At 36.1% G+C, this 27,505-nt stretch overlaps 1 protein-coding gene and 1 long non-coding RNA gene across 3 annotated transcripts; one reads left to right on the plus strand and one right to left on the minus strand.

Annotated features, from left to right (window-relative positions):
• The first annotated feature begins 12,542 nt into the window (after nucleotides 1-12,542).
• On the plus strand, nucleotides 12,543-15,498 carry LOC110916151. Of its 2 annotated transcripts, XR_004884089.1 has the most exons (3): nucleotides 12,556-12,934; nucleotides 14,073-14,583; nucleotides 15,219-15,406. It is a non-coding gene; the product is annotated as an uncharacterized LOC110916151 (long non-coding RNA). The 2 variants fall into 2 exon arrangements; XR_004884088.1 differs by having other exon boundaries at nucleotides 12,543-12,934; nucleotides 14,073-15,498.
• A 5,524-nt stretch (nucleotides 15,499-21,022) lies between these two features.
• LOC110916150 (pyrophosphate--fructose 6-phosphate 1-phosphotransferase subunit alpha) lies at nucleotides 21,023-27,327 on the minus strand. The gene is made up of 19 exons (XM_022160903.2): nucleotides 27,098-27,327; nucleotides 25,725-25,897; nucleotides 25,417-25,529; nucleotides 25,241-25,315; nucleotides 25,034-25,147; nucleotides 24,874-24,941; nucleotides 24,687-24,770; nucleotides 24,356-24,409; nucleotides 23,975-24,055; nucleotides 23,801-23,894; nucleotides 23,391-23,464; nucleotides 23,074-23,184; nucleotides 22,927-22,971; nucleotides 22,784-22,840; nucleotides 22,575-22,679; nucleotides 22,165-22,281; nucleotides 21,929-22,038; nucleotides 21,672-21,837; nucleotides 21,023-21,380 (listed from the first exon to the last, which is right to left on the minus strand). The coding sequence occupies exons 1-19, from the start codon at nucleotides 27,185-27,187 to the stop codon at nucleotides 21,267-21,269; spliced, it is 1,845 nt and encodes a 614-aa protein (XP_022016595.1). The 5' UTR covers nucleotides 27,188-27,327; the 3' UTR covers nucleotides 21,023-21,266.
• Between the last annotated feature and the right edge of the window lie 178 nt (nucleotides 27,328-27,505).

Genomic DNA, 27,505 nt, shown 5'->3' on the forward strand with positions numbered 1-27,505 from the left:
TGATAACTAGTTGCCATGTGGATTTGTTATAACTTTATTACTTATGCTATGTATCAAAACTTGTATATTCGCCAATACCTTTGTATTGAACCATGTATTTTTTTAACATATTGCAGGATGATGATGATGATGATATTAAAATTAGGTGTAGCGATGATGCTTTAGATGCACACCTAGAAATCTTAGATTACGCTGTTGTATCAAATTTTGTACTATGTTATGTTGTAATCTGCTTTGTTGTATTTGTAACATGATGTGTTTGAATTTCCTTGTATTGTAATTTGACAATTTTTATGCAATGAAATGAAATCGGTTTACTTAAATTCTATTGCCACTTTTAGTGTTATGTGTAATGAGCAATCTATTTCGTCTCACTCCGATGTTTCCGCCATCGGTTGGGGTGTGACAAATTACATACAAATTAGCATCCACAAATGTTTCCAAACGAAACTTCTTCATCAATTTATATCATACTACCATGACACCTAAAGAATAACCACTTTCATGCATTCTTATCATAACAAAAATCCACCAAATTAAGAATTGTCACTTACCTTTTGATAAACAAGCTTAGATGATCAAGGAATGATGTTCATGCATAACAATTATCCTTTAATTCCTTCCTAATTTATTGATTTTGGTTTTGTGAGGGATTTCTCCCTCCCTTTCTCTATCTCTGGTTGACACAAACACACACACTGATGTGTGTGTTTATGTTTTAAAATTTTGCTTTAATAACTTATCTTTCCAATTTTCCCATTTTGACCCCTCATGCTTGAGTGTTTATTTTTAAATGAGCATGGTCTATCCTTAAATTCAGATTTCACTTACATTCTAACTAGGTTCATGTTTCTAGATACCACTATCACAGAAATAAACAAACATGTATACGTGTTTGTTTAAACTAGAGTAAATTACAAGTTTTGTCCTTTATGTATATACCAAATTGTAGGCGGTGTCATTTACCTTTAAATTTGACGAGTTTTGTCCTTAACGTTTCAAAATCATGCACGTTATGTCCTTTAGCCCTAACTCAGTCAATTTTTTTTTTGTTAAATATGGTCATGTGCCTTGTACATGAGGGTATTCTTGTTATTTTACCTCTACAGGACTATTAAGTAAATAACTTATATCAAGAGACTTAATGTGTAAAAAGATTAAAGAATAAGATATTAATTAAAAACCTGCACTCTCTCTTCTCTCTCTCTCTCTCTCTTCTTCTTCATCTCTACTCTCTCTCTTCTACATCTCTCATCTGCACTCTCTCTCTCTCCACCACCGATGAAAACACCAACTGTTGAACTTTCAACAACAATTGATATTCCAAAAACAGATGTTTCCCAAGCAATGATTGTAGCAAAGCCAATACACATAAAGCCAAAGGTTGTTTCCACAAAACCACCACCTGCTCCTGATGTTTCATAAACAACTGCCATTCCAATCATACAAACTCCTACTTCTGGCCTCCTAGTGTACTAAAAAAAAGTTAAAAAAAAAACATTTGTTGTACAAGAAGAAGAAAATAGTGAGAAAACCCCATCTCCACTAATCAAAAGAGCTAAAAATGCAGAGGACTTAATAAACCTAATAGAAGCTGAAGCTCATGAAAATGAAGGAAAGAAGGAATTTAAGGTAAGAAAGAGCGCCAGTCTGGATTTAAAGCTAACCAGTATATGGCTGGATCCAACAGAATCCCACATTCTAACCAATCTATCATACAATTCAACTAGAATCCAACAATTGAATCAATAACAAACTTATAACCATAACCTAACAAACTACCGTATCGAAACATTACCTGAGTAGGAAACCTAACGGCAGTAGACAAAGTATCGTCATCTCCACCAGCACCGACGATGTAAAAGGCAACAACACCGGTAGCATCAGTGATCAATCCGAAGAGAACAGAGATGAGGAATATAAGTGCATTGGTGATTGCGAGAGAAGTGTTGCCTTCAACACCTTGGAGATTATGAAGGTGGTGGCGCCAATGGTGGAGAGAAAGTGTAGATGAGAGATGTAGAAGAGATAGAGTAGAGATGAAGAAGCAGAGAGAGAGAGGGAAAGAAAGAAAGAGAGTGTGAGTTTTTAATTAATATATTATTCTTTAATCTTTTTACACATTTAGTCCCTTGATATAAGTTATTTACTCAATAGTCTCTGGAGGGGTAAAATGACAAGAATACCCTCATGTGCAAGGCACATGACCATATTTAACAAAAAAAATATGACTGAGTTAGCGCTAAAGGACATAACGTGCAGAATTTTGAAACGTTAAGGACAAAACTCGTCAAATTAAAGGTAAAGGACACAGCCTGCAATTTGGTACAAAAATAAAGGACAAAACTTGTAATTTACTCTTTAAACTATAAATTAAATTTTTGGGGTATTTCAAGTCTACCCCTTTAAAGAAGGTTTCGAACCCGAAACCTAGATATGTACCAAATAACAATGGGTAGTGCTCCCATATCTCATCCTGATTCCCACGTTAGATCTGATCCCTTTCGATGTTGCCATTGGGCCAAGACTTGTCTAATGGTCTTGTCATCAAGGGGCATGTATGTCGTTTCATCCGCAAGGCACTTTTTCAGTTGTGATATGTGGAACGTGTTGTGAATTCCATCCAATGTCGGCGGTAAATCCAACCGGCATGCTACATTTCTGACTCGGGCTAAAAATTTGAAAGACCCTATGTATCGGGGACCCAACTTTCCTCTGTTATGGAATCAGATTATACGTTCCACGGGGAAACCTTCAACATCACATGATCCCTAACTTGGAACTTAATGGGGCGTCTTCTTCGATCCGCATAAGTTTTTTTTTTTGTCAGTCTTGAGCCGCTTTTAGTCGAGCCCGTATAAGATCAATATTCTCGTTAGTCTTGGCCACCACATACTTAGATGCAATTTCCCTTTGTCCCACCTCTCCCCAACATACGGGAGTTCAACATTTCCTTTCGTACAACATCTCGTAAGGTGCCATTTGAATGCTATTGTGATAGCTATTATTGTACGAAAAATTCCAGTAATGGAAAATGGTCGTCCTAACTTCCCCCAAAATATAAAACACAACCTCTTAACATATCAAAGAGCGTTTGAATGGTCCATTCAGATTGACCATCCGTTTAGGGGTGGTAGACGGTACTGAAATGCAGTTTTGTCCCCATTTCTTCATTTAACTTTTGCCAAAACCGGGAAGTGAATCTTGTGTCCCGGTCTGAGACGATGGATACGGGTACTCCGTGATGAGATATTATCTTGTTTACATAAATTTCCGCCATCTTCTCTGAGGAGTAGGTCTCCCTAATGGGCAAGAAATGGGCACTCTTGGTGAGGCGGTTACAACTACCCAAATAGTATTATGCCCCTTCCTTGTTTTGGGAAGTTTGGTTACAAGATCCATCGTCACATCTTCCCATTTCCACACTAGTATTTCTAAAGGTTGTAACTTACCATACGGGTTCTGATGTTCCGCCTTCGCCTGTGAACATTTTAGACATTTCACGACATACTTAACAATGTCACGCTTCATTTCGGGCCACTAGTATTACTTCTTCAAGTCTCGACACATTTTTTGTCCCCGGGTGTATCAAATATCATGAATTATGTGCTTCTTCGAGTAGCACGGATTTGGCTTCACAAAACCAAGGTATCCAGATTCGGCCAAACCTTGTTTTGATTCCACTTGTATTTTCTTCTAGCTTATCTGCAAACCCTTTTGTTCTTTCTTTCTTTGGATTCTCCGCATTCAATGATTTAATTTGGGCTTCCCGTACTATCTCGAAAAGGAAAGGCATAACTATCATTCTCATGGACTGCACCCGAATCGGGGGTGGATAGTCCTTACGACTTAAGGCGTCTGTCACAACATTTGCTTTGCCCAGGTAATAAAGGATACCACAATCGTAATCCTTGATAAGTTCTAACCATCTGCGTTGCCTCATATTAAGGTCCTTTTGTTCGAATAAATTTTTGAGACTCTTATTATCCAAGAAAATCGTGCACTTCATCCCATACAGATAATGCTTCTAAATCTTTAAGGCAAAAACTACCACCACTAGTTCCAAGTCATGGATTGGGTAGTTACCTTCATGTTGTTTCAATTGTCTTGAAGCATACGCAATGACCCTACCCGTTTGCATCAAACACATCCCAATCCTTGGCGTGAAGCATCCGTGTACACAACCAAGTCTTCTGTTCCGTCTAGTAGGGTCAAAACCGGAGAACTCGGCAGTTTTTCCTTCAACGTTTGAAACGCCCTTTCTTGCTCAATATCCCATAGGAACTTCTCATTTTTCTTCGTCTGCTTGGTCATAGGCAAGGCTACTTTAGAGAAGTTTTGGATGAATCTCCTATAGTAATCGGCTAAGCCTAAAAGGCTTCTTACTTTACTTGGGTTCTTCGGGGGAACCCATTTCACAACGGCTTCTACCTTCGCCGGATCTACAAGAACGCCTTCCGCATTTATCACATGGCTAAGAAATTGCAACTCCCTAAGCCAAAAAGCACATTTGGAAAACTTCGCACAAAGCCTTTCTTTACGGAGTGTTTCAAGCACTTCACGTATGTGATATGCATGACCGGACTCACTTCGGGAGTACACTAAAATGCCACCTATGAACACTATTATGAATTTGTCTAACATATATCGACACACACAGTTCATAAGGTCCATAAACGTAGCCGGTACATTAGTTAGCCCGAAGGACATCACTAAGAACCCATAATGTCCGTAACGGGTTCTATACGCGGTCTTTGCCACATCTTCCTCCCATACCCGTAACTGGTGATACCCCGAATGCAAGTAGATTTTCGAGAACAAACTTGTCACTAAGAACCCATAATGTCCGTAACGGGTTCTATACGCGGTCTTTGCCACATCTTCCTCCCATACCCGTAACTGGTGATACCCCGAATGCAAGTAGATTTTCGAGAACAAACTTGCCCCTTGTAAAATTTAGGAGTTAATAATAATAATAATAATAATAATAATAATAATAATAATAATAATAATAATAATAATAATAATAATAAGAAGAAGAAGAAGAAGAAGAAGAAGAAGAAGAAGTTTAAAAAATGAAAATATAGGAGTTAAGTGCCATTTACGTCCTTAGAGTTGAAATGTCATTTACGTCTCTGCGCTAACTGAGTTATGAGTTTTTTTATAACTGGTTTAGTTTTTTGAATTAAAATTACACATTTCGAGAATGTCAGAGAGGAAAATGGTACAACTTTGAAATTTGGCTTGAAATGGCAAAAGTGGACAGACTAAAGGAATGTAAATGACACTTAACTCGTAATTTTCAAATAAACCCTGCATCTTTCATCACAAACATTTCGTAGATCCACCCATAATATCCTAACCTATAAACTAATTAAATAACTTAAATAAAATACAACACACTAATATTTAATTAATATTTTTTGGCGGAGATTTTGAAAAACTAAATAAAAATATAAAAAAATTAGAAACCCAAACGAACTATCGAGCACAAACGGACAAAAACAAACACGTTACTGAACGTTCAAGAATATAAATGAACACGACATAACATTCATGTTCGTTCACTTAACTAAATGAACAAAATTTCATGTTTGTGTTCATTCATTTATTAAGCGAACGAATACAAACGAACTTTCCACTAAACGTTTCACTAACTATTCTTAGTTCATTTGCCGCCCCAATTTTTACGTTATTTTATGTAGTATTTATTGTTACGCTACTTGCAACGTAATTGCTCTACTATTTCCCACACTTCACAACAAACAAACTCTTGTATATAACATTTATCAAAATTTAATATACTCACATAATTTTACTATTCATAGTGTTAGGGTGAATTGTTTAAGTTTTGACTTTACCTCTTATAATTCAAATAAAAAAAAACTTGTTTAACCCGCTAAATTTATATTTAAAGAGTGGTTATCATATAAGAGGGGAATTGCATACGAAGTGTAGGGGACAAGTCCCACCCTTGATCTCCCAAGATCAATTGCTACAAATAAAGTGATGGTATTTTGGTAAATATCAGGTTCAAACAGTTGAAAAACAAATAAAGAAAGGCTATTCTGGTCTTTTCTCAATTGAACTCCCCCCTGATTTTCAAATGGTTATAATTGTTCCATACGTTAATATTTTATAAAAAAATACACCATATTAACGAGCATTTCATTCTATTAGATTCGAGCATATTATAGTTTTCTTAAATTAAAAAAAATATAAGCTGTAAAATTACTTGATAATATTGTTCCAGTATGTAATTACGTACTGGAACATAGTCAATGAATACTGATTATGGGATTACGTGATTTCACTATAGTACTTTATGTGAAACCCTACTGAGTGATTACGTAATTACGTAACAATAGTTGACTATGTATTATTACGTGATTTTTGAATACCCATTACGTGATTTCATTATTAAATTAGTCACGTAATGATTTAAATTGATTGTGTAATCACGTATCCTGTAAAAAAATTATAAGAAAACTATAATAATAGTTTGCTTGAATTAAAAAGAATGAAATAATCGTTAATACGATGTAATTAAAAAATATTAACGTATGCAAAAAGTTATAGTCGTTTGAAAATCAAGGGGGAATAGTTGAAGGGAGAAAATATCATTATATCATTCCCTCCTTAACTTGAGAAAGACACGTGTAGGGTCATGATTCTCTCTTATAGTTTGTGTGAAATTTCTCTCTTGTATATAATCTCTTATCTATGTGTTTAATACCCTAACGGTAAATAATAAATGTATTTAGCTCATTTAAATAACCCCTTCTACTATAAATAATATAATAAACGATTTTAACATGTTTAATTTCCATTTTATACCACTATACTATAAATAAAAGCTCTAGCAATTTCAAATTAGACACGTACACGAATACACGACACGAACCAACACAAAGTTAACGTGTATCGTGTATGGCCTTAACAGGTAACATGTACTAAACAGGTAGACACGAAAATACCTGTTAATTTTCGTGTCTAAACAGGTAAAATACACGTTTACGTGTTTAGTACCTGTTAATACATGTTAACAATTTTAATATAATAAAAAATAATAATTTAGTGTGACCATGTGATTTGAAAACCTGATTTTATCACTTATCTTTCTAGTTTCCCTAACCCTTCTCGTTCCCATTCCAATGCACTTTACATTATTTTGAATGGATGTTACGAATTATTTAAAACCTTTGTGATTTGGCATTGTCGCAGCCCCCGACCCCTACCAGGGAACGGAAGCCGCGAGACAGCAGCCGGTGGTATCGGTATTATTAATTTGGCAGCGGAAATGAGACATCAGGATCGTAGTTAGGAAATAAATTTCAGAGTTTTAAAACACCAAACTTTTATAGTAAACAAATGGGATAAAACCCATGTTTCATTCATAACATCTTTATAGGGATAAACCCTAGTTGCTGAAAACATAAACTTCTTTTATTTAGGTAACTTTTATAGCCACTTTCTTTAAGCCTTCAGTGCTCCATAGCTGGCTTCTTATAGCTTCACATTAGGTTACCTGAAACGCGTTTTAAAAACATTTTATCAGCAAAAAATACTGGCGAGTACATTCCAGTTTTAAAATAAACTTTTATAACTTTACAGTATTAAAAGCGATTACAATGTTTATATCTACCCAATTACTCATTCAGTATTTGTCATGTTGGCAGTTACAATGACCGTGGTCATGTTACTATTGGCTAACTCTTTGTCCAATAGTAACGCTTGATTAGTAGTGTATACAAAACCCCACATACCGGCAGTAATTGTAGAATACAAAGACTTAATCACTAAAAGTATAACTGATAAGGTTTTGTAAAACATGTGAAATAATTGCTCACAAACTGTGAGAAAAAGAGAATGGACTCACTTTGTAGACTTATGTATTTCTACAGCTTCCTGTTGATTTTTCCTGATTATTTTCTATTAAAAACATACAATGCACACGTGTTAGTAAGATAACCCAAATCTCATTAGCCATACAACACGAGACAGAACCCAACGAACTTAGTCCGGCAGAGCCTTGACATGCGTTGGTATGTCCTAAATCAATCGGGTATGGTAACGAATTAGTGATTGGGGTTAAAATACTTACAACGGGGCAGAGCTTCATGTTTTAGGGGGTATAATAACTGAGATTTTTGCACTATAGGGACAAAGAGAAAGAAAGAAATGAACGAGATTGAAATGTGCAGCTTCTGCTATATTTATAGCTGAATTTGGAGGCTCTCGTGCCCCGCGACTCCCCCTCCCCTTTCCTTTCGTGGCCCGCGAGGGCACCCTAGCTACGACTAGGGTTGTCGGGTGGCCCCATAGGCTCGGCACTTGGCTCGACACATGGTGAAACAGGTGCCCGGAAAGCAACCGACCGTCGCGCCCCACGACACACTCAAGTGGTCCCTGTCGCGGCCAACGAGCGATGTAAAAACTTTATTTTATTTGTTGTTTAATGAAATTAGGGTTAAACGGGTTCGGTTACGTATATACGGGGTATATTAAGGTGTTTTCGAGGGTTGTTATATCCTCCCCACCTTGTTTTAAATCTCGTCCTCGAGATTCACAGGTACAGGTGTGGATATTTCCGTTGCATTTCTGATTTAAGCTCTCATGTGTATTCTAGTCCTCTCTTTGAATCCCATTTCACTTTGACCAGAACTAATCTCTTGTGTTTGAGATTTTTTATCTTTCTATCTTCAATCTGAATGGGCTTTTCTACAAACTTAAGTTTCTCATTTACCTCTCTATCTTGAGAAGGTATTACAAATGATTCGTCTGCTATGCACTTTTTGAGGTTACATACATGAAATACATCATGTATTCCTGCCATCTCCTCTGGCAATTGTAGCTGATAAGCTACTGGTCCTATTCTTTTGATAATCTCAAAAGGTCCAACATACCTTGGGCTTAGCTTTCCTCTTTTAATGAATCTGAAAACTCCTTTCCATGGAGAAACTTTTAACAATACCTTGTCTCCAACTTGAAATTCCAACGGTTTTCATCTATTATCTGCATAACTCTTTTGACGATCTCGTGCAGCTTTCAGTCTTTCTTGACTTGAATAATTTTGTCAGTTGTCTCTTGTACAAGCTCAGGTCCAGATAGTTGCCTTTCTCCAATCTCTGTCCAACTGACTGGTGTTCGGCATTTTCGTCCATAGAGGGCTTCAAACGGTGCAGCATTGATGCTGGTATGATAACTATTGTTGTAAGAAAATTCTATGAGAGGTATACGATCATCCCAATTTCCTCCAAAATCAATTACATAGGCTCTAAGCATATCTTCCATTGTTTGAATTGTCATTCGTTTGAGGATAATAAGTTGTGCTTAGATTTAATCTACTTCCCATTGCTTTTTGGAAACTTGTCCAAAAATGAGAAGTGAAACGGTTGTCTCTGTCAGACACAATAGATAAAGGAATTCCATGTAATGAAACTATTTCATTTACATATAACTTGTTTAACTGTTCCATACTGAAAGTTTCCTTCATTGGTAAGAAATGAGCAGATTTGGTCAATCTGTCTACAATCACCCAGATTGTATCATTACCTTTTCGTGTTTTGGGTAATTTGGTAACAAAGTCCATTGTTATCAATTCCCATTTCCAGATTGGCATCTCCAGTTGATGTAGTAACCCTGAAGGTTTCTGATGTTCAGCTTTAACCTGGGAACAGGTTAAACATTTAGCAACGTAATTTGCTACATCCTTCTTCATTCCTATCCGCCAAAAATTCTTTCTTAAATCTTGATATATTTTATCACTTCCAGGATGCATGGTATATTTAGACTTATGGGCTTCTTCCAAAATTCGGTTTCGTAGGTTTCCTTTAATAGGTATCCAGATTCTTTTCTTATGGAATCTCCAAATTCCATCTACTCCTTGTTCTAATTCCTTAATCATTCATTTCAAATCTTCAGCATCGTCCTTGATTGCTTGTTCTTGTATCTCTCTAATTTACTCATTTAAATCTACTTGTAGGTTTAATCTAAGGGCACGCACCCTTTTTGGCTTTTCATGATACTTTTGACTCAAGGCGTCAGCCACTACGTTAGCTTTCCTTGCATGATACTGGATGTCACAATCATGATCACTAAGAATTTCCATCCAACGTCTTTGTCTCATGTTTAATTCCTTTTGTCTGAAGACATATCTTAAACTCTTACGATTCGTGAAAATAACAAACTTACTACCGTAAAGATAGTGTCTCCAAATTTTAAGGGCAAAAATTATGGCTCCTAACTCTAGATCATGGGTTGTATAATTCTCTTCATGTTTCTTAAGCTGTCTAGAGGCATAAGCAATTACCTTTTGACGTTGCATCAGCACACATCCGTATCCTAACTTAGATGGGTCACAATAGACTACAAAGTCTTCAGTTCCTTCAGGCAACGCGAGTACGGATGCGTTGGTTAACTTTTGTTTCAAACTCTTAAATGTTTCCTCTTGTTTTGGTCCCCGTTCAAACTTAACTGATTTGCAAGTCAGTTTGGTCAACGAAATGGCTATTCTAGAGAAATCTTGAATAAAACGTCTATAATATCCTGCCAGTCCAAGAAAACTTCTTACTTCTGTTGGTGACTCGGGGACTTTCCATTTGGTAATTGCCTCGATCTTTGTGGGATCCACATGAATTCCTTCATGATTAACCAGATGTCCAAGGAATTGCACTTCTTGCAACCAGAATTCGCATTTAGAGAATTTAGCATAAAAATTTTCTCTTCTCAATAATGTCAGAAGTGTATGCAAATGCTCTGCATGTTCCTCCTTACTCTTAGAGTAAATTAGAATGTCATCTATAAAGAAAATTATGAATTTATCCAGATATGGTTTACATATCCTGTTCATTATGTCCATAAATGCGGCTGGGGCATTGGTTAAACCAAATGGCATGACTGTAAATTCATAATGACCGTACCTCGTTTTGAAAGCAGTTTTAGGAATGTCCTCTTCCTGTACTTTCAATTGATGATATCCTGAGCGTAAATCGATATTGGAAAAGAATCGGGCTCCTTGAAGTTTATCGAACAGACCATCGATTCTCGGTAATGGGTACCGATTTTTAATCGTAACCTTATTCAGTTCTTGGTAATCAATGCACATATGCATCGATCCATCTTTCTTCTTGACAAATAACACCGGTGCTCCCCACGGTGATGAACTAGGTTGTATGAAACCTTTCTCTAGTAATTCATCAAGCTGTTTCTTCAATTCCTGCATCTCCTTCGGTGCTAGTCGATAAGGTAGTTTGGCAATTGGTGTCGTTCCTGGTATTAGGTGAATTCTAAATTCAACTTCTCAATCTGGCGGTAATCTAGGTAACTCTTCTGGAAAGACATTTGAGAATTTAGATACTACGGGAATATCTTTTAGTTGTTTTCCTTTGGTGTTAATGATTACTGAAATCATTTACACCATTCATCCCTTTCGTGCATAACTTGCAGCTTTTATCGCGGAGATGAATTTTGTGGTTTTCGTTGGCTAGTCTCCTTTAATTGTGATCTTTTCACTATTTGGTGTATTTACTTGTACCGACTTTTGATCACATAAAATACTTGCATGATTGGCTACCAACCAATCCATTCCTAATACGATATCAAATCCGGCTAGATTCATTGGAAAAAGGTTAGCAATAAAATTATGGTTTAGAATTTCTATTCTTGCTCCCTGCAAGATTTTGCTTATCTTGATGGAACTTCCATTTGCTGTCTCCACCAGACAGTCTTGGTGAAGTTTAGTTAATGGTTGATTGAAAAGTTTGCAGAAAGAAGTATTTATGAAAGTTTGGTTCGCACCAGATTCAAATAATACTTTAGCATAAACATCATTAACTAAAAACGTACCGGCAATCACATCCGGAATCATCTTAGCTTCTTCGGCTGAATGCTCTGGCATTTTTCTTGGGTCCATCAGTTTCCTTAGCCTGGTTGGTTATTGTTAGAGCTAGTTTTGGATAGTTCGGCTTAATACGACAAGCTTCTCCGCAATTGTAGCATATTCTATTGTTGGCTTTCTTCCTACAGTCTTCTTCCTTATGTCCAGATATTTTGCAGAAGTTGCAGTATATCAAGCATTTTCCTGAGTGTTTCCTTTTACAATACTTGCAGTTGGGTGAAGAGGAAGAACTTGTTCCTTTTCCGCGATAAGAATTTCCATAACGTAATTCCTGGGTAATCTTTTGAGCTAGATTCTTTTTCTGGTTTTCCTCTTGCGTACGTACCAATTCATCTGTCAAAGTGTTAGCAAGTTCTAGTGCTTCTTCTATGGTTTGTGGTTTAGCTGCCTTGACTGCATGTCTAATCTCACTAATTAATCTCCAGATGTAACGGGAGATTAACATTGGTTCTGGTGAGGCTAATGTTGGTATTATCCTTGCATATTCGAGGAATGTGGTTGTAACATCCCAAAAACGGGTTTGGTAATCAAACCACGTTAATAGTAAAGACGGGTAAAATGCCGTTAGTGGTAAAAATTAACCCGGTAAATATTAGGACTCAAATAAATAAACCTAATATTAATTAAAAAGGGGGATAAATACTTTGAGAAAACAAAATATATAAAAAGGCCAAATTAACGGGACTTAAAAACATAACAGGTTATAATTTCCCGAACCCGTTAAAATAACTAGGAGTAATTAACCTAGTTAGTGGCTTGTGATTAAGTGACTAATGGTGAGGCATAGCTTTATTTGATCAAAAGAAAACCCGAGGGACCAAAACCGTTAAAAATGGGAAACTTGAAAGATTAAAACAAAATAAACACCACCAAACACACACTTAGGTGTGTTTGGTCGATTAAAAACGCAGGGAACGAGCAGGAGCTTCACACAAACCCTAACTCTCACTAAATCAATCAATTGAAGGCTCTAATCTGGTCCAAATCGAAATCCGAGCACGTATTAGTGATCCCCACTGAAAAAGGAGTCACAAGGTATGTAAATTTTATGAAAAATCTCTAGTTGGATTTCTAGGTAAACTTAGAAATCTGAAATTTGATGGTTGCATGTTTGTTATATGATGAAATTATGAATGATTTGATGTCTAGGAGTAAACCCTAGTCATTTACTTGTTGAATTGATGTTCATAATTGTGAATTCATGATCACCCGATTATGTGCTAAATGAGTTTTGTAGAAACATGATGAACCCTAGAATCATAATGGTTAAATTGTGTTAGTAGAACTCCCTGAAGTTGAATTTGAAGTTTGATGTTAGTACTTGTTACTTATGCTAGAATTTAAGGGTTTAGAACACTTAAATGGGCTGGAGAAATTTGATGTTTCGTGTTGCACACAAGGTGCTTGATGAAATGCTTGAACAAGAAAATATAACAAAACTGATTGGGATTAAAAATTATTGGGCTGCAGTTTTAAAAAAAAATCATATAAAATCATTGGAACGACCTGTGAGGTTGAGCCTTATATGCTCAGAAAGCTATTGAAACATACTACGTTTTATGTTTGAACATGTTTGTTAAATTCTGATGTTAAACGGGTCAAAACAGTGTCCGAAGTCGGTTGAACTGTTTTGACAGCAAGCTGATTGGAAGCATTTTTTTTTACTTCAGAGCTGATTTTGTAAAAATCATATAAAATCATAGGAACATCGTTAGAAGACGTACCATATATGCCTAGAAAGCTATTTCAGAGTTCTACGATCCATTTTTGAACATGTTGATCTAATTCAGCTTTTAAATGGGTCAAAATGGTCAATTACAGCAGCTGAATACAAAATCGCTGCACTTTAGTAATGTTCTTATTAACCAAGAAAAAGACATATGATTGCGTATACTTGTTTAGTCATGAAGTATTTATTGTTAGGAACAAGTAACACTTTATATGACATGCTTAAAGTGTTCAAAATCACTTACTAACTAGTTTGTATAAATAACTTGACTAACGGGTCAAACGGTTAGTGAATGGAAAGAATTATGACAAAAAAATAAATAAGTAAATAATATAGTTGTTGAATAAATAGCATACTTTGGTGAATAAGTGTGTGAATCCATAAGGTGTGATGGTCATGTTAATGGTTGACTAATCTAATCATCTTGTGGATATGATATGGTAGTTTGACTCTGACAAGTAGGTAGGAGCTTGGAAATGAACGGGTCAAATGGATACAAGTTCAAGTATGAAGCTCGCAAGGATGCAAGGTAAGTATAACTTACACTAGTCATATATTTTAGAATGTTCTTTTGTCGTATTGACTACGAATAAGACAAATGGTAATTTAGTCACACGTTGACAATAATCGTTAGTTTTAAAAGACGCTTTCCCGCGTAAGACATAAAGAGCCGAAAGTGGTAATAAACGGTTTATAAATAAAATGAGCATACGGTGTTAAAAGGAGCGAGTCATGTAGATGAGATGATAATAAATATTATCTCGCAAAGATAAACGGTCAATTCGGCCAAACGGGTCAAAAGGTGTAGACATCACCTTTTGACAATATCGACTAATGATTCTGGTGTCGAGTTATATGTTTACAGGAGTAGATATCCAATGGATACTCGCATCGCTCTTAATTAGCAATTATAAAGCAAGGTATTAAACCGGGTTAGTAAGTTGATCCGAGCCAGGTATGTATAATAGATTAACTCATCTGTAGAACTTGAAGTTCTATGAAAGTTAGGCAAAATAAAAAAAAGGGCATTCGATTACCTTAATAGGTAAACCGAAGGATTTAAATTATTTAGACAGAATGTTTTGAAAACAAGATTTGGTTAAAAATGAGAAATTAGAATCAAACAACAGGTTTGTTTGATAAAATCACGAACGGGTCAAATTTGGTAAAAAGGGTTAATAAGCCGAAGACTTAAAAGTCTTAAATTTTGTTAATCCAGATGTTGGGTCTTGACTCCATTTGATGGAGGTTCAATTTACAATCACGTACGAAGAAACGGTAGGTCAAATGGACAAGCGGATTAAAAGTTATGAAGGTTTCCGTTTTAGAAATCGGCAAACTTGGAAAATCTTGCAGAGGCCACCGTAAGTTACGGTAGCTACCGTAACTTACGGTAGCCTTAAAAATCTTTACGCCTTAAACCCACTGACTTACGGTGGAAGAATCAACATTCAGGGGCTACCGTAAATTACGGTAGCCACCGAAATTTACGGTAACAAAATTTATTTTAATCAGTTTCGTTTCCCAGAACTCGTTAGACACGTTTATAACCCCCGTAAGACTAAAGCATTTCTTGTTTATGAAATGTAGGTACATTTTGGATGCCGGAAGACGATCAAGCTCATTGGAGAACCGAACACGATATAGATACACGCTTCCGCACATTGCCACGTTGTAAATTTTAAACAACGAACTCAATTACGTTTGTTGGATAACTTATGATTTGTAAAAGTTTTAATAAACCCGCATTTTGTATAGTATGTGTGGTCTTAACTACACATCTAATTGTGGTATTTTCATGTAAAATTGTAATTTAGTAACTAGGGTGTTACAGTGGTAGTATATTCCCTGCAATCTACCCCACTCATTCTATGATTCAGAAACTTATTAGCAATCTGCTCCTTTTCATGAGGAGGACAGGATTTTCTTTCAACTATCTCCTTAAAGTTGGTCCATTCCATGTTATATACCCTGTCACTTCCTCTGGACTGAAGAATGGTATTCCACCACTCTAAGGCTGCATTCTTAAAGAGATTAGAAGCAAACATGATCTTATCTTCATCTGCACATTTACTTATTTTTAACACTGCTTCTGTCTTTTCTATCCAGCACAAGGCTGAAATGACTCCTTCATTTCCTGAGAATTCTATCGGTTTACAGGCTAAGAATTCTGTATATGAACAACCATATGAGATGGTCCTTCTTCTTTTTGGAATTGGAGCTTGGATAAGTGGTCCGTGATTTCCATTCACGTTGTGACTTGGTTCAGTGGGTGCACGTTTACTACCTATTACGGAATTATTTTCTGCCTTTTTAATAGTGTTGATAATATATGGCATAGCATCTATGATTCTTTGGGCTACTATGTGTTCGATAGCACTTTTATCCGCTTGGTTTCCGTTATTATCGTTATTCTGGATTTCCTGATTTACTTCGTTTGACATCTGAGTTGTAAACATTTATTAGGTATTAATATCATAGAATAAAGTTAATACAAACAAACACTCAAGCACATTTAACCAAAAACGTGGATCATTGTGACTTACTCTTTTCATATATATATATATATATATGCATCTATTACAACTATAACTGGAATTTAAACACTATTAACTATGCATCGATATATTTATATAGGTGATATATATTAGTTTATATCTTGATTTATTTTTTTATCAAAGTACAAAATACACATACACACACACACACACACATATATATATATATATATATATATTAGGTGACTTGTTTCTAGTACAGCATCTCGTTCTCGTCATGCTTCCAGACGAGTTTCTCTCCGATTTGGAGGATTCGATTTCCTTCTTCGACCAACTCTTCACCGTACTGGCGAAGTTCTGCCACGTTCTCATGGCTCATTGGGGCTGGAACTGGTTCAGGGTAACGTGGTATTTGTTCTCCATAAGGATATGGGTTATTCAATATTTCCTGAATTGACCGATTGTCATCCCACCACGGATCTTGATCTAAAGGGTTTGGTGCTAGAATTCTAGGTATCTCATTTGGATCAAATGCTGGGATTAGGAGTTGGTTTTCCTGATTCTGTTCTAGCTCCATGGGTTGATTAGGGAATAATGGTACAAGTTGTGGCTCTGCTACTTGGTTGAGATTAAAATTTCCTTCGACATTTCCAAACATATGAAAGTCAGCTAATTGCCTATCCAATTCTTCCTCCCATAAGGGTCTAGCCTCCTGATTCTGGGTATTTCTCTCTCTTTTCACTATTCTTTGTTGTTGAAAATTTCTCATCCTTTTTCTCCTCTCTGATTTTACTCTACTAAACCAACCTTTCTTTTTAGGGGGAAAAGGTTCTTCGGATTTAGCTCTGAAAACAAAGATATCCTCAGAATCAGCGGTGTATCCTGGGGTTGGCTGGGATGTTCCTTCATTCATAGGCGAATGAGGTAATTGACGGTAGGCGTCAAAAGTACCATGATCACTCATACTGTAAACTAGAAAATTGTCAAAATAACAATAAAATAATAATATATTTTTACACAGAATAACACATAAGTTATTTCCTAACACAATTGGTTAAAATTTAGGTATTAAAAGAACACCTAAATGGCTTAAACCAGTGGCTCTGACACCACCCACTGTTGCAGCCCCCGACCCCTACCCCGAGAGCGGAAGCCGTGAGACAACAGCCGGTGGTATCGGTGTTATTAATTTGGCAGCGGAAATGAGACATCAGGATCGTAGTTAGGAAATAAATTTCAGAGTTTCAAAACACCAAACTTTTATAATAAACAAATGTGATAAAACCCATGTTTCATTCATAACATCTTTATAGGGATAAACCCTAGTTGCTGAAAACATAAACTTCTTTTATTTAGGTAACTTTTATAGCCACTTCCTTTAAACCTTCAGTGCTCCATAGCTGGCTTCTTATAGCTTCACATTAGGTTACCTGAAACGCGTTTTAAAAACATTTTATCAGCAAGAAATACTTGCGAGTACATTCAAGTTTTAAAAGAAACTTTTATAACTTTACAGTATTAAGAGCGATTACAATGTTTATATCTACCCAATTACTCATCCAGTATTTGTCACGTTGGTAGTTACAATGACCGTGGTCATATTATTATTGGCTAACTCGTTGTCCAATAGTAACGCTTGATTAGTAGTGTCTACAAAACCCCACATACCGGCAGTAATTGTAGAATACAAAGACTTAATCTCTGTAAGTATAACTGATAAGGTTTTGTAAAACATGTGAAATAATTGCTCACAAGCTGTGAGAAAAAGAGAATGGACTCACTTTGTAGACTTATGTATTTCTACAACTTCCTGTTGATTTTTCCTAATTATTTTCTATTAAAAACATACAATGCACACATGTTAGTAAGATAACCCAAATCACATTAGCCATACAACACGAGACAGAACCCCAACGAACTTAGTTTGGCAGAGCCTCGACATGCGTTGGTGGGTCCTAAATCAATCGGGTAGGGTAACGAATTAGTGATTGGGGTTAAAATACTTACAACGGGGCAGAGCTTCGTGTTTTAGGGGGTATAATAACTGAGATTTTCGCACTATAGGGATAGAGAGAAAGAAAGAAATGAACGAGATTGAAACGTGCAGCTTCTACTCTATTTATAGCTGAATTCGGAGGCTCTCGCACCCCGCGACTCCCCCTCCCCTTTCCTTTCGCGGCCCACGAGGGCACCCTAGCTACGGCTAGGGTTGCCGGGTGGCCCCATAGGCTCGACACGTGGTGAAACAGGTGCCCGGCAAGCAACCGGCCATCGCGCCCCGCGACACACTCAAGTGGTCCCTGTCGCGGCCCGCGAGCGATGTAAAAAGTTTATTTTATTTGTTGTTTAACGAAATTAGGATTAAACGGGTTCGGTTACGTATATACGGGGTATATTAAGGTGTTTTCGAGGGTTGTTATAGTCATTTATGGATTTTGTTTCAAACTTGTTACGGATTATGCGTTTATGCATTATTTAAGCCTGTTGTGAACTTTTGGCAACTTTTGTTTCACTTAACAGGTTCCTAGATATGTAATTATTGAAACATTCGTAAACAGGTATTAACAGGTAATTATCGTGTATACATGTTAAAAAATATTTCGTGTTCGTGTATGAAAAACTGGACACGAAACCTTATCGTGTCGTGTTCGTGTATGGGATTTCGTGTATCGTGTATTATCGTATTCGTGTATTATCGGGTACAGGTATACACGATATGTCAGCCCTAATTTCAAATACCCAACCTCAAGTATCGGTTTCTCATATATTAGGTTTGATTCTTTGTGAAACTTTCAATGGTAGACAATAAACCCAAAAAATAATAATTATATTAACAACCGAGTGAATTACAAGTTTTGTCCTTTATCTTTATACCATTTTTCAGGCGTTATCCTTTGTGTTTAAAATTGACGGCTTTTATACTTTATGTTTCAAAATGTTTCACGTTATACCCTTTAGGCCTAACCCAATTTGTTTTTCAGTTAAATCAGGTCACGTAGACCCTACAAGAGGGCAAGTTGGTCTTTGTAGTTTTTTTAATACAAGAAAATGATTTAATATAAAATCCATATGATTTAATATAAAATCCATTTCTCTCTCCAAAACTGACTTCTACCCGACTACCACCACCTACAACACCTGCTACCACCACCATTTCTTTTCCTCATTTCTTCCTAACACTCAAACCCTAGATAGAAAGAAAAAAAGAGTTATGTGTAAGAGAGATGGCACCGGCCAGTTTCCAGTTGTTCCAACCATCTCTTGCGATGACAAAACACTAGAAACACGACACACCACTGTGTTCCCGAGTCTCATTTAACATGGGGGGGAGGAAAATGAATTAAGAGAGAAAAGAAAGGAAAAGATGTGATTTTTTTCGTGTTCCCGAGTTTAATGAAAAGTAAAGGAAAAGAGAAGAAACCAAGCATTTTATGTGTTCCCGAGTTAGGAGGAAAAGAAATGAACAGTTTTACCATTATACCCTTTAAACATAAAACATTTTAATTAGATATGAGGGTAATTTAGTAATTAATAAGATTTTATCTCCTAATCTCTCCGATTTGAGAGGATAAATATACATACAAATTTTCTTCCCTTTCCCCTCCCTTTCTATCCTTAAAAGATTTCGGGAACATGGTTTTTTCATATTTTTAACCCTTTTCTTTCCCCTCCCCTAGTTAAATAAGACTCGAGAACATAGTTAAAGGTGAACAGATCTTGCTCTACATATACCATATCTATGAAGATCAACTCTTAATTATTGTTTGACGAACCCAGATGCGGTTGCGAGTGAACTGGTTGTTTCGTGGACCATTCGGGTCAGGGCGTGTTCCTGGTCAAGGCGGAACCTTGGTCGGTGAGCAAGTCGGGTTTGATTGGTGATCAGTTAGGGTCATGCGGTGGTTCTGGTCAAGGCGGCAGTCTTGGGGCGGTGGTCTTGCTCTGCATATATTCCGATTCTTCATTTTGGCACATTATCTCTATATTAATTTTCAAATTTTGCTCTACTCACTAATTTACTGATCAATTTCTCCCTCTCTACTCTCTCTCTCTCTATTTCTCTCTGTTTAGTTGTTTTGTCTCTTCTCTCTCTCTCTCAACACACTCTCTCTCTTTTAACACTCACTCTTTCTTTCTCTCATACACTCTCTCATTCAGATGTTTTATTAAAAACCAATAAATAATTTTTCAATAACTAAATGAAGAAATTGGAGGTTGATTTGACTTTTGAGTGAAAAACTATTCAAACATGATAAGAAAAAAAAAACTAGATTAGGGACAAGGACATAAAATATAGCATTTAAAAACATTACCTATTTTATACTATCAAATTTAAACACAAAGGATATCATCTACAAAGGATATCATCTGAAAAATGATACAAAGATAAAAGAACAAAACTTACAATTCACTCTTAATAACCATTACACATATGATTATTAGGCTATACGGTGTGAGGTTCATCCCCGGGCCATCAATGGTAGTCCTGAGCCGGCTACACCGCCCCCTTGGGGCCCGTCACGGTCGTCCTCCTAAAGCCACTCGTGACGTCCCTCTCTTATCCAACACACACATATACATATATACATATGTATGTATAAAAGGGTTCATCACCACATCCTTGGCTCATCCCCATGCCCAATGATGTACCCGCCTACATATCAGACCATCACCAAAGGACTATACTCCTCCACACGTATCATTTTCCCATTTTTGAGAGAGACTCTATTCTCACAAACTTTTCCTATTTTTAACACGTGTATTAACGCTTAAAGCCTTAAATCATTTTATTTAGAGAATATAACTATACACTTTTGAGTCTTGAGCAGTAAAACAAGTTTAGACCCCGTTTGACATGTTAGTACGCTACCAAACGAACAAGGTAAAAAAAATGTGTAAAGATTCGACAAAATGTCAAGCATTATTTCTCATTATAAAGCTTCCACAAACAAGACCCGAAAACCAAAACAAACGTAATGATGATTAACTGAAATCTCATTGTTCGCCTTCAAATAATAAAAAAGAAACTCATCACAAAATCAAGAAAATGAAGGAAAATCAGAAAGTGTCTTGAGCATTGAGTTGAGGAAGCACCAAAGAGTTTGATTTTGCCAGATCAGCAAGCTACATGGAGTATTGATTAGTCGAGGCGTTGTGAGGTCATGACAGAAAGAATGTCCGTCACAGATGACATGGCACTCAAAGCAGCTTTTAGAACATCCTGTGAACAACCTGGTTTCACAATTGTTCTTACCTGTAGAAGTGAAGAATAACATTAACCAATGTGTTAAAAAAGCAAAATGTTGATTCTAGTTGTGATCCGTCCCAAACGGGTCAAACACTTAAAATAAATTTAGCTAAACCTGTTCATTAGAAAAAAAAACTTGTTCTTATTCAACATGATTTAATTGTGTAATCATAATTGATACTATTGGAGTATTGGGTATTAAACTTTTTTGAACAATGGTGTTCCAGGTCAACCAAATCCGGACCCATTTCGACCCGTTGAACCCACCCAAACTGCTTTAGCTAGAACAGTGTATACCTTGTCAAGATAGTCATTCAATTCCTTGATGCGACCCATGTAATCCAAGTCCTCTACACACAAGCTGACAGCTTTGGAATCGGCACCTGGACCGTCAAACTGAAGGGGGCCGGGGTTTCTGTAGACATCATCCAGCAAGAATCTTGTTGCATTTTGTCTAAGCAGCCTGCACCAATCACCACCATTAATAAACCATATTTTCGATTGTTCCTTCAATATAAAAGCCTTACAGAACGAAATTAAAAAAATTCACTTACTCGTATACTTTGCCTCTCAAATCTACGGCAGCAGGATGAACAAAAGGTTTCCCAAGGGTTGTAGCCCCTGACCCTGACCCGCGACCATAATGCTTGACAGTCATCATAGCCTAGAATGTCCCAGTCAAAAGTATGATATCACTAATCCACATTATTCAACAAAAATAAAAGACAATGAAACAGAATAAAAATAATAATAATAAAGATGGCGGTTATTCCGAGGGTGGAAACCCTACCGTTATTGGAGCTGCACCACAGCGCCATTTGTTTGAAGGGCTTTTGAGGTTGGTGACAGTGGCCATATAACCATTTAAACCAGCAGCCAAAATATGGTAACAAATATGTCCAAGAACCTACAATAATAAATGCTTTGAATTTAGTTGATCAATAGCTGAAAGTTAGTAGAGGTGGTAATTTCAACCCATTTACTTAGAATGAGTCGAGAACTCTAGGTCACCCAAAGTAATTGAATGCATGAAGCCTCTTAAATCATTTTATTAAAAAAATATATTCTTTAAAATACTTTAAACTTTGTAATCATATTATGCACGCTAAGCACTAAAAGAAATTACGAACTTTCTTTAGAAAAGAGGTGCTTCATACAAACTTGAACTTAACCACCCATCGATTAAGTAAATAAACTTACATAGGCATAGTCACAATCAAATTTTGATGGCAAAGAACCACGTGCTTGGTAGCCAAAAAAGTGGCAGATGGCATTAAATTTCTTCCCCTTGTATGTTCCTTCTTTCTGTTAACACAACAGAAGATATTAGCATTATACATTTATATATGTATGTGTGTGTAAACTATGATTTTAGAATAAAATCTTCTAGCTTCGAAGTACAACGATACCAGTCGCTTGTTAATTTCTGCTTCCACAAGTTCAGCAAGAAGCTTCTCGGTTTCGATCTGAGAAATGATGTGTGCAAATGATTAATGTAAGAGACACAGTTTACAAAACTTTTATGGTGTCATGACGCTTGACTATGAAGTACCTGAGACAGCTGGGCAGAGTCATCTGACTCAGGATGAAGAAGAAGCTGTAACGATAAAGAATAATTATATGAGTTTTGACATTGGGATTCAATACATGTGTATTTTTTTGTTTATTTTAAATGTGCAAAACTATGTCTGAAACAGACCTGTTTCCTAATAAAAGGAGGCATGAATTCAAACAAGGCGGATGCCCAAGGTGACAGTTGTGTGGATATATTGTCAGCCGAAACACCTTGTCGAAGAAGACTATGAATTTCCTGAAAAGACACAAGTGAAATGTGAGGATTGAATGCTGAAAGTTTATCTGAATAAGAGTTTAAGATTAAAAGGCAACATCCAAATGTTAAACGTTTAATCACTCAAGACGTATGTATTGTCTAGAACATGTTTATTAAGTAATTTCAGTTTCAAAATATCCAGCCTGTATCATTAGCCAGAAAGAAAGAAAGAAAGAAAGAAATACCTGTAACAGTGCATAAACTTCAGGGATGCTTTCTATAAGCCCTTCTGGAAGTAGAATGACACCATGATTCTTGTCTGAAAGAAAAAAAGAACATTAAAAGATATGCAAAGGTTTACCACCGCTACCATTTCAACAACAATTAGAGGTGGCAAGATGCTAGCTAGATGAGGTTGAGCTGATTAACAAATGTTTTGTCCACTATTATTATTTTCTAATAAACATTTCACAAGTTATTATGATTACAAACACAATATTATTAATAACAAAATTGTTGATATAACCATATAAAAGTCAGATATAGGATGTTTTGTGCATTAAGAATAAACTTTTGGGCGACTTTCTTGCCATGTGACCCGTTTCCTTTTGAGTTACAATTTTTATTTGATCCGTTTTGAGAAAAAAAAACACACCTTGCTCTGCCCTGGCTTGCACGGCATCACAAATCTGTTTGGTTATGTCAAAAATGGTAAGCTTTGAAGCAGCAACTTCTTCAGCAAGGATAACCTACATAACAACATATAGAAGTTTAATCCAAGAATAATAGATAAAAATGAGAATTATTATGGAAGGGATTGGAAGTGCACCATGTTAGGATGTGACTGAAGTGTGCATTCCACAGCAACATGGGATGCTTTCCTACCCATGAGCCGGATAAAATAGTAATACTGCAGAAAAAACACCAATTAGATCTTAAGTAGCATAATAGCAAGAAAACATGTTGGGTTGACCAGCAAACACTTTTTCTAGTATGATGATTGAGTAGCTTACATAAACAATATTATTACTACAAATATCTAACTATTTTAATAGAACAAATAAACTATATGAGAGTCTGAACCCATTTCCGATCCCCTTTTACCTAAACGTTTTTAACTGACTAAATTATAAGTAGGTGGGACAAAGTTGCCATCTCCAACAACAATGCATCCAAGTAAATAGATATTATATTAATTGGAAATATATACCTTTTCAGCAGAAAGAGCATCAGTGCAGACGTTACTGATGAGTTGAGAGTTCACCTAAAATAAAATTAAAAAATGGTCACTATAACTAATATACATTATAAAAACTTTAAACTAATCATAAAAGGACTTGAATCCACAAAGAACTTGAGCAATTGCCAGTAGTCTAAAACCAGCACACCATTTTTAATATTGATGATCTTTTTACAGTTACAAATTTACAATAATCTGAATACTGTTTGCAACGAGACTACAAGCATATGATCTCCGTAACATTTCCATACGCTAAACAGCGTCGGTATATCTGAAGAAGTTAGAATCATAGTATCTATACCTTGCAGATAGTATCAAAACCAACATTTGCTTCAACAAACTGGTTTTTAAGATCACCGTTCAAGGTCACAGGTACTCCAACCACCTGTAAAATTAAAAAAGATCTCAATAATTATTTATACAACAAGGTAAGCAAAGTCTTAAGTGTATCAGAGATATGTGTGAGAAATCAAACCACAAATAACTACCTTTGTTGAGCATTTTGCTTCTGCAAAAGTCTCAGCAAGCTGAGCAGCATCTGTGTTAGATGTTACCCCTTCACGCAAACCATGGTTTGTGTCAATAAACATGATAAAACGTTTATAATTTACAGCGGTTAATTATTTCTACGTACGTAAATATATATACCTCCAACAATCACTAAGGCATCCAACTTCAAAGCCTTGCATGCTTCCATTGCAGAATTTACTTGTTCTATGGTTCTGATTTGATCCTTGGTTCGTCCCAATAAATCATAACCACCTTCAAAGGATTAAAATAGCCGAAGAAATTACATTACATTATTAAAAAAAGGAAAACCCTATTCATAAAATTATATATTTCTCATATAACTACCTTGATTTTTGTAGGTTGCAAGAACATCATCTGTGATCTCTAGGGTTTTTTGAGCAAATAAACCGTCAGATCCACCTAGTTACATGCATAACACAAATCTTTACAGTAAATATCAAAGGCGCAACATACAATTAGTCCTACAAATGGAAAAAGGGCATAGAAAATGATATATTTACCGAGAAATCCAAGCAGAACACTTTTAGGGTTGTGAATTTTTAGAGCTTCATGAAGTCCCCATACAACATTATGTCCTCCAGGAGATTGTCTACCACAGAAAACCAATCCAACCCTGAAAAAGAAAACAAAACAATATATAACTGATTAATTTTTATTAGAAATACATTACAATAACAATTTTTTTTCTATAATTTTACGCTATAAACCCAAACAAGAATTTCTGGCTAGCACACATATACGCCTTATCAAACAACTTTGAATATATTATATAGAATAAACTAAAACAAAAGTGCAATAACATTTGCACCTTACTGCAAGATGTTCACTAATGGTCTGAGCATTGACTGGTTTAGATTTTTCTCTGAAAAAATGAACCAAAGGTTGACCATAAGTGTGAGGAAATGATCGGGCAATCGCGTGAGCGCCAGCAGGATCTGCTGCAGCAGTTGCATCACCAAATTCTACCCTCACAGTAGTTCCCTGTGCACAAATTCATAAATCATGGTTCATTAATCCGATGTATAAACAAAATGCATAACAATAACTACATTTTTTAAAAACCTCTCTCTAATGATACAAGAAAAAGCTTTTTAATTTTAAAATACAAATAAAGGGACGTGTATATGCCAATAGTTTTTTTTATTTTTTTCCCAATAGATTTTCAGTTTTCTTGCATCAACTTCTTTCTTTTGTCTTTCCAGATCTTATTATTAGACACTATGGTCTTCATGGTCCGGTTCGGTCAACTTTGATGAAAATAATAGGCCAAACTGCTTACTACGGTTTCCAAAAGCCACAAACCAAACTGGCTGGTTGGTTGGGTGGGTCAGCCGGACCAGCCGGTTTTACCTGTTTGGTGGTTTAACCATTCGGTTCTTGCGGTTTGAACCAATTTTTTGTTTTTTTTTCAAAATCCTTGATTTGTAAAAAAAAAAAGAACAAATAAAGGTTGAACAGTTAATTCCAAGTTTTAAACCGGATCGAATACCCGTTTAAATCTCAACCCGGCCGACTTGATTCAGATTCGAATCAATTGACCAAAAACATTCAAAACCGATTATTCCAACTCCAGGTCAAATCCACATCCAAACAGCCCCACAAACATATGTACGTTAAACATGACTTGACTAAAGAAGAGAAGTCAAAGAAGTCAAAACACATCACTCTAAAAAAAAGTCAACAATCTTCTTCATTCTACAAATCAACATCAAATCATATGACCTAAATGCTATTTTCCACATTTAAAGCAGTCAAACTGAACCTCAGAATCTTCACAAAGCAATCAAAAAGTTGACCTAAACAAAAGACGCTAAAAAGCAAAAATCACGAATCTATACACGTCAGATCTACTATTCTACTTCACTTTTCAACTTCCTCGAATCATCGAATATTCAAAAAACCTCAAACACAAACCCTAGATTCGATCAACAACACTTACATAACTCAAAACACATCATATCTACTAATCTTCTATTCAGCTTCACTTTTCAAACTCAACAAATCATCGAATATTCAAAAAACCTCAAAACACAAACCCTAGATTCGATCCATAACACTTCACTAACTCAAAACACATCAAAATCAATACAATGTCAACAAACGCATACAAACAAACATTCAAATCTCATCCAAATCTGAAAAAAGAGTAGATAACTTGCGATCTAAGTTACGAATGGAAACCTGAAGGCACGGAGGAAGCTCCGGTGTGTAGAGAGATCGATTCTTCTGCAGATCAGAAAGCTCTCGTGGAACACCGTAATCTGAATCCATATTTTAGACAGAAGATTGTTACTTTGGTTTCTTCACCTAAAAAGCACACAGAGTAGGGCTACTGATGTGGGGAAGTCGGTTCTTATTGAAAAAGCACACACAGTAGGGCGACTTCACCAACCATCCGATATTTTTTGGATATTGCAGTTTGATCCTCTCAAATGTGCTTTTTTTATATTTTGGCACTCTAATGATGTTACTTGTGATTAGGTGAATGGATGACATGACACAAAAATACGATGACGTCAAATTCGTTGGTTGGGTTTAGTGTAGATAGGTTTGGATCAATTTCATGACGAGCTCGTGAACACGTTTAGC

This window comes from Helianthus annuus, chromosome 16 (genome assembly GCF_002127325.2).
Source record: "Helianthus annuus cultivar XRQ/B chromosome 16, HanXRQr2.0-SUNRISE, whole genome shotgun sequence".
Classification (NCBI taxonomy): Eukaryota; Viridiplantae; Streptophyta; class Magnoliopsida; order Asterales; family Asteraceae; genus Helianthus; species Helianthus annuus.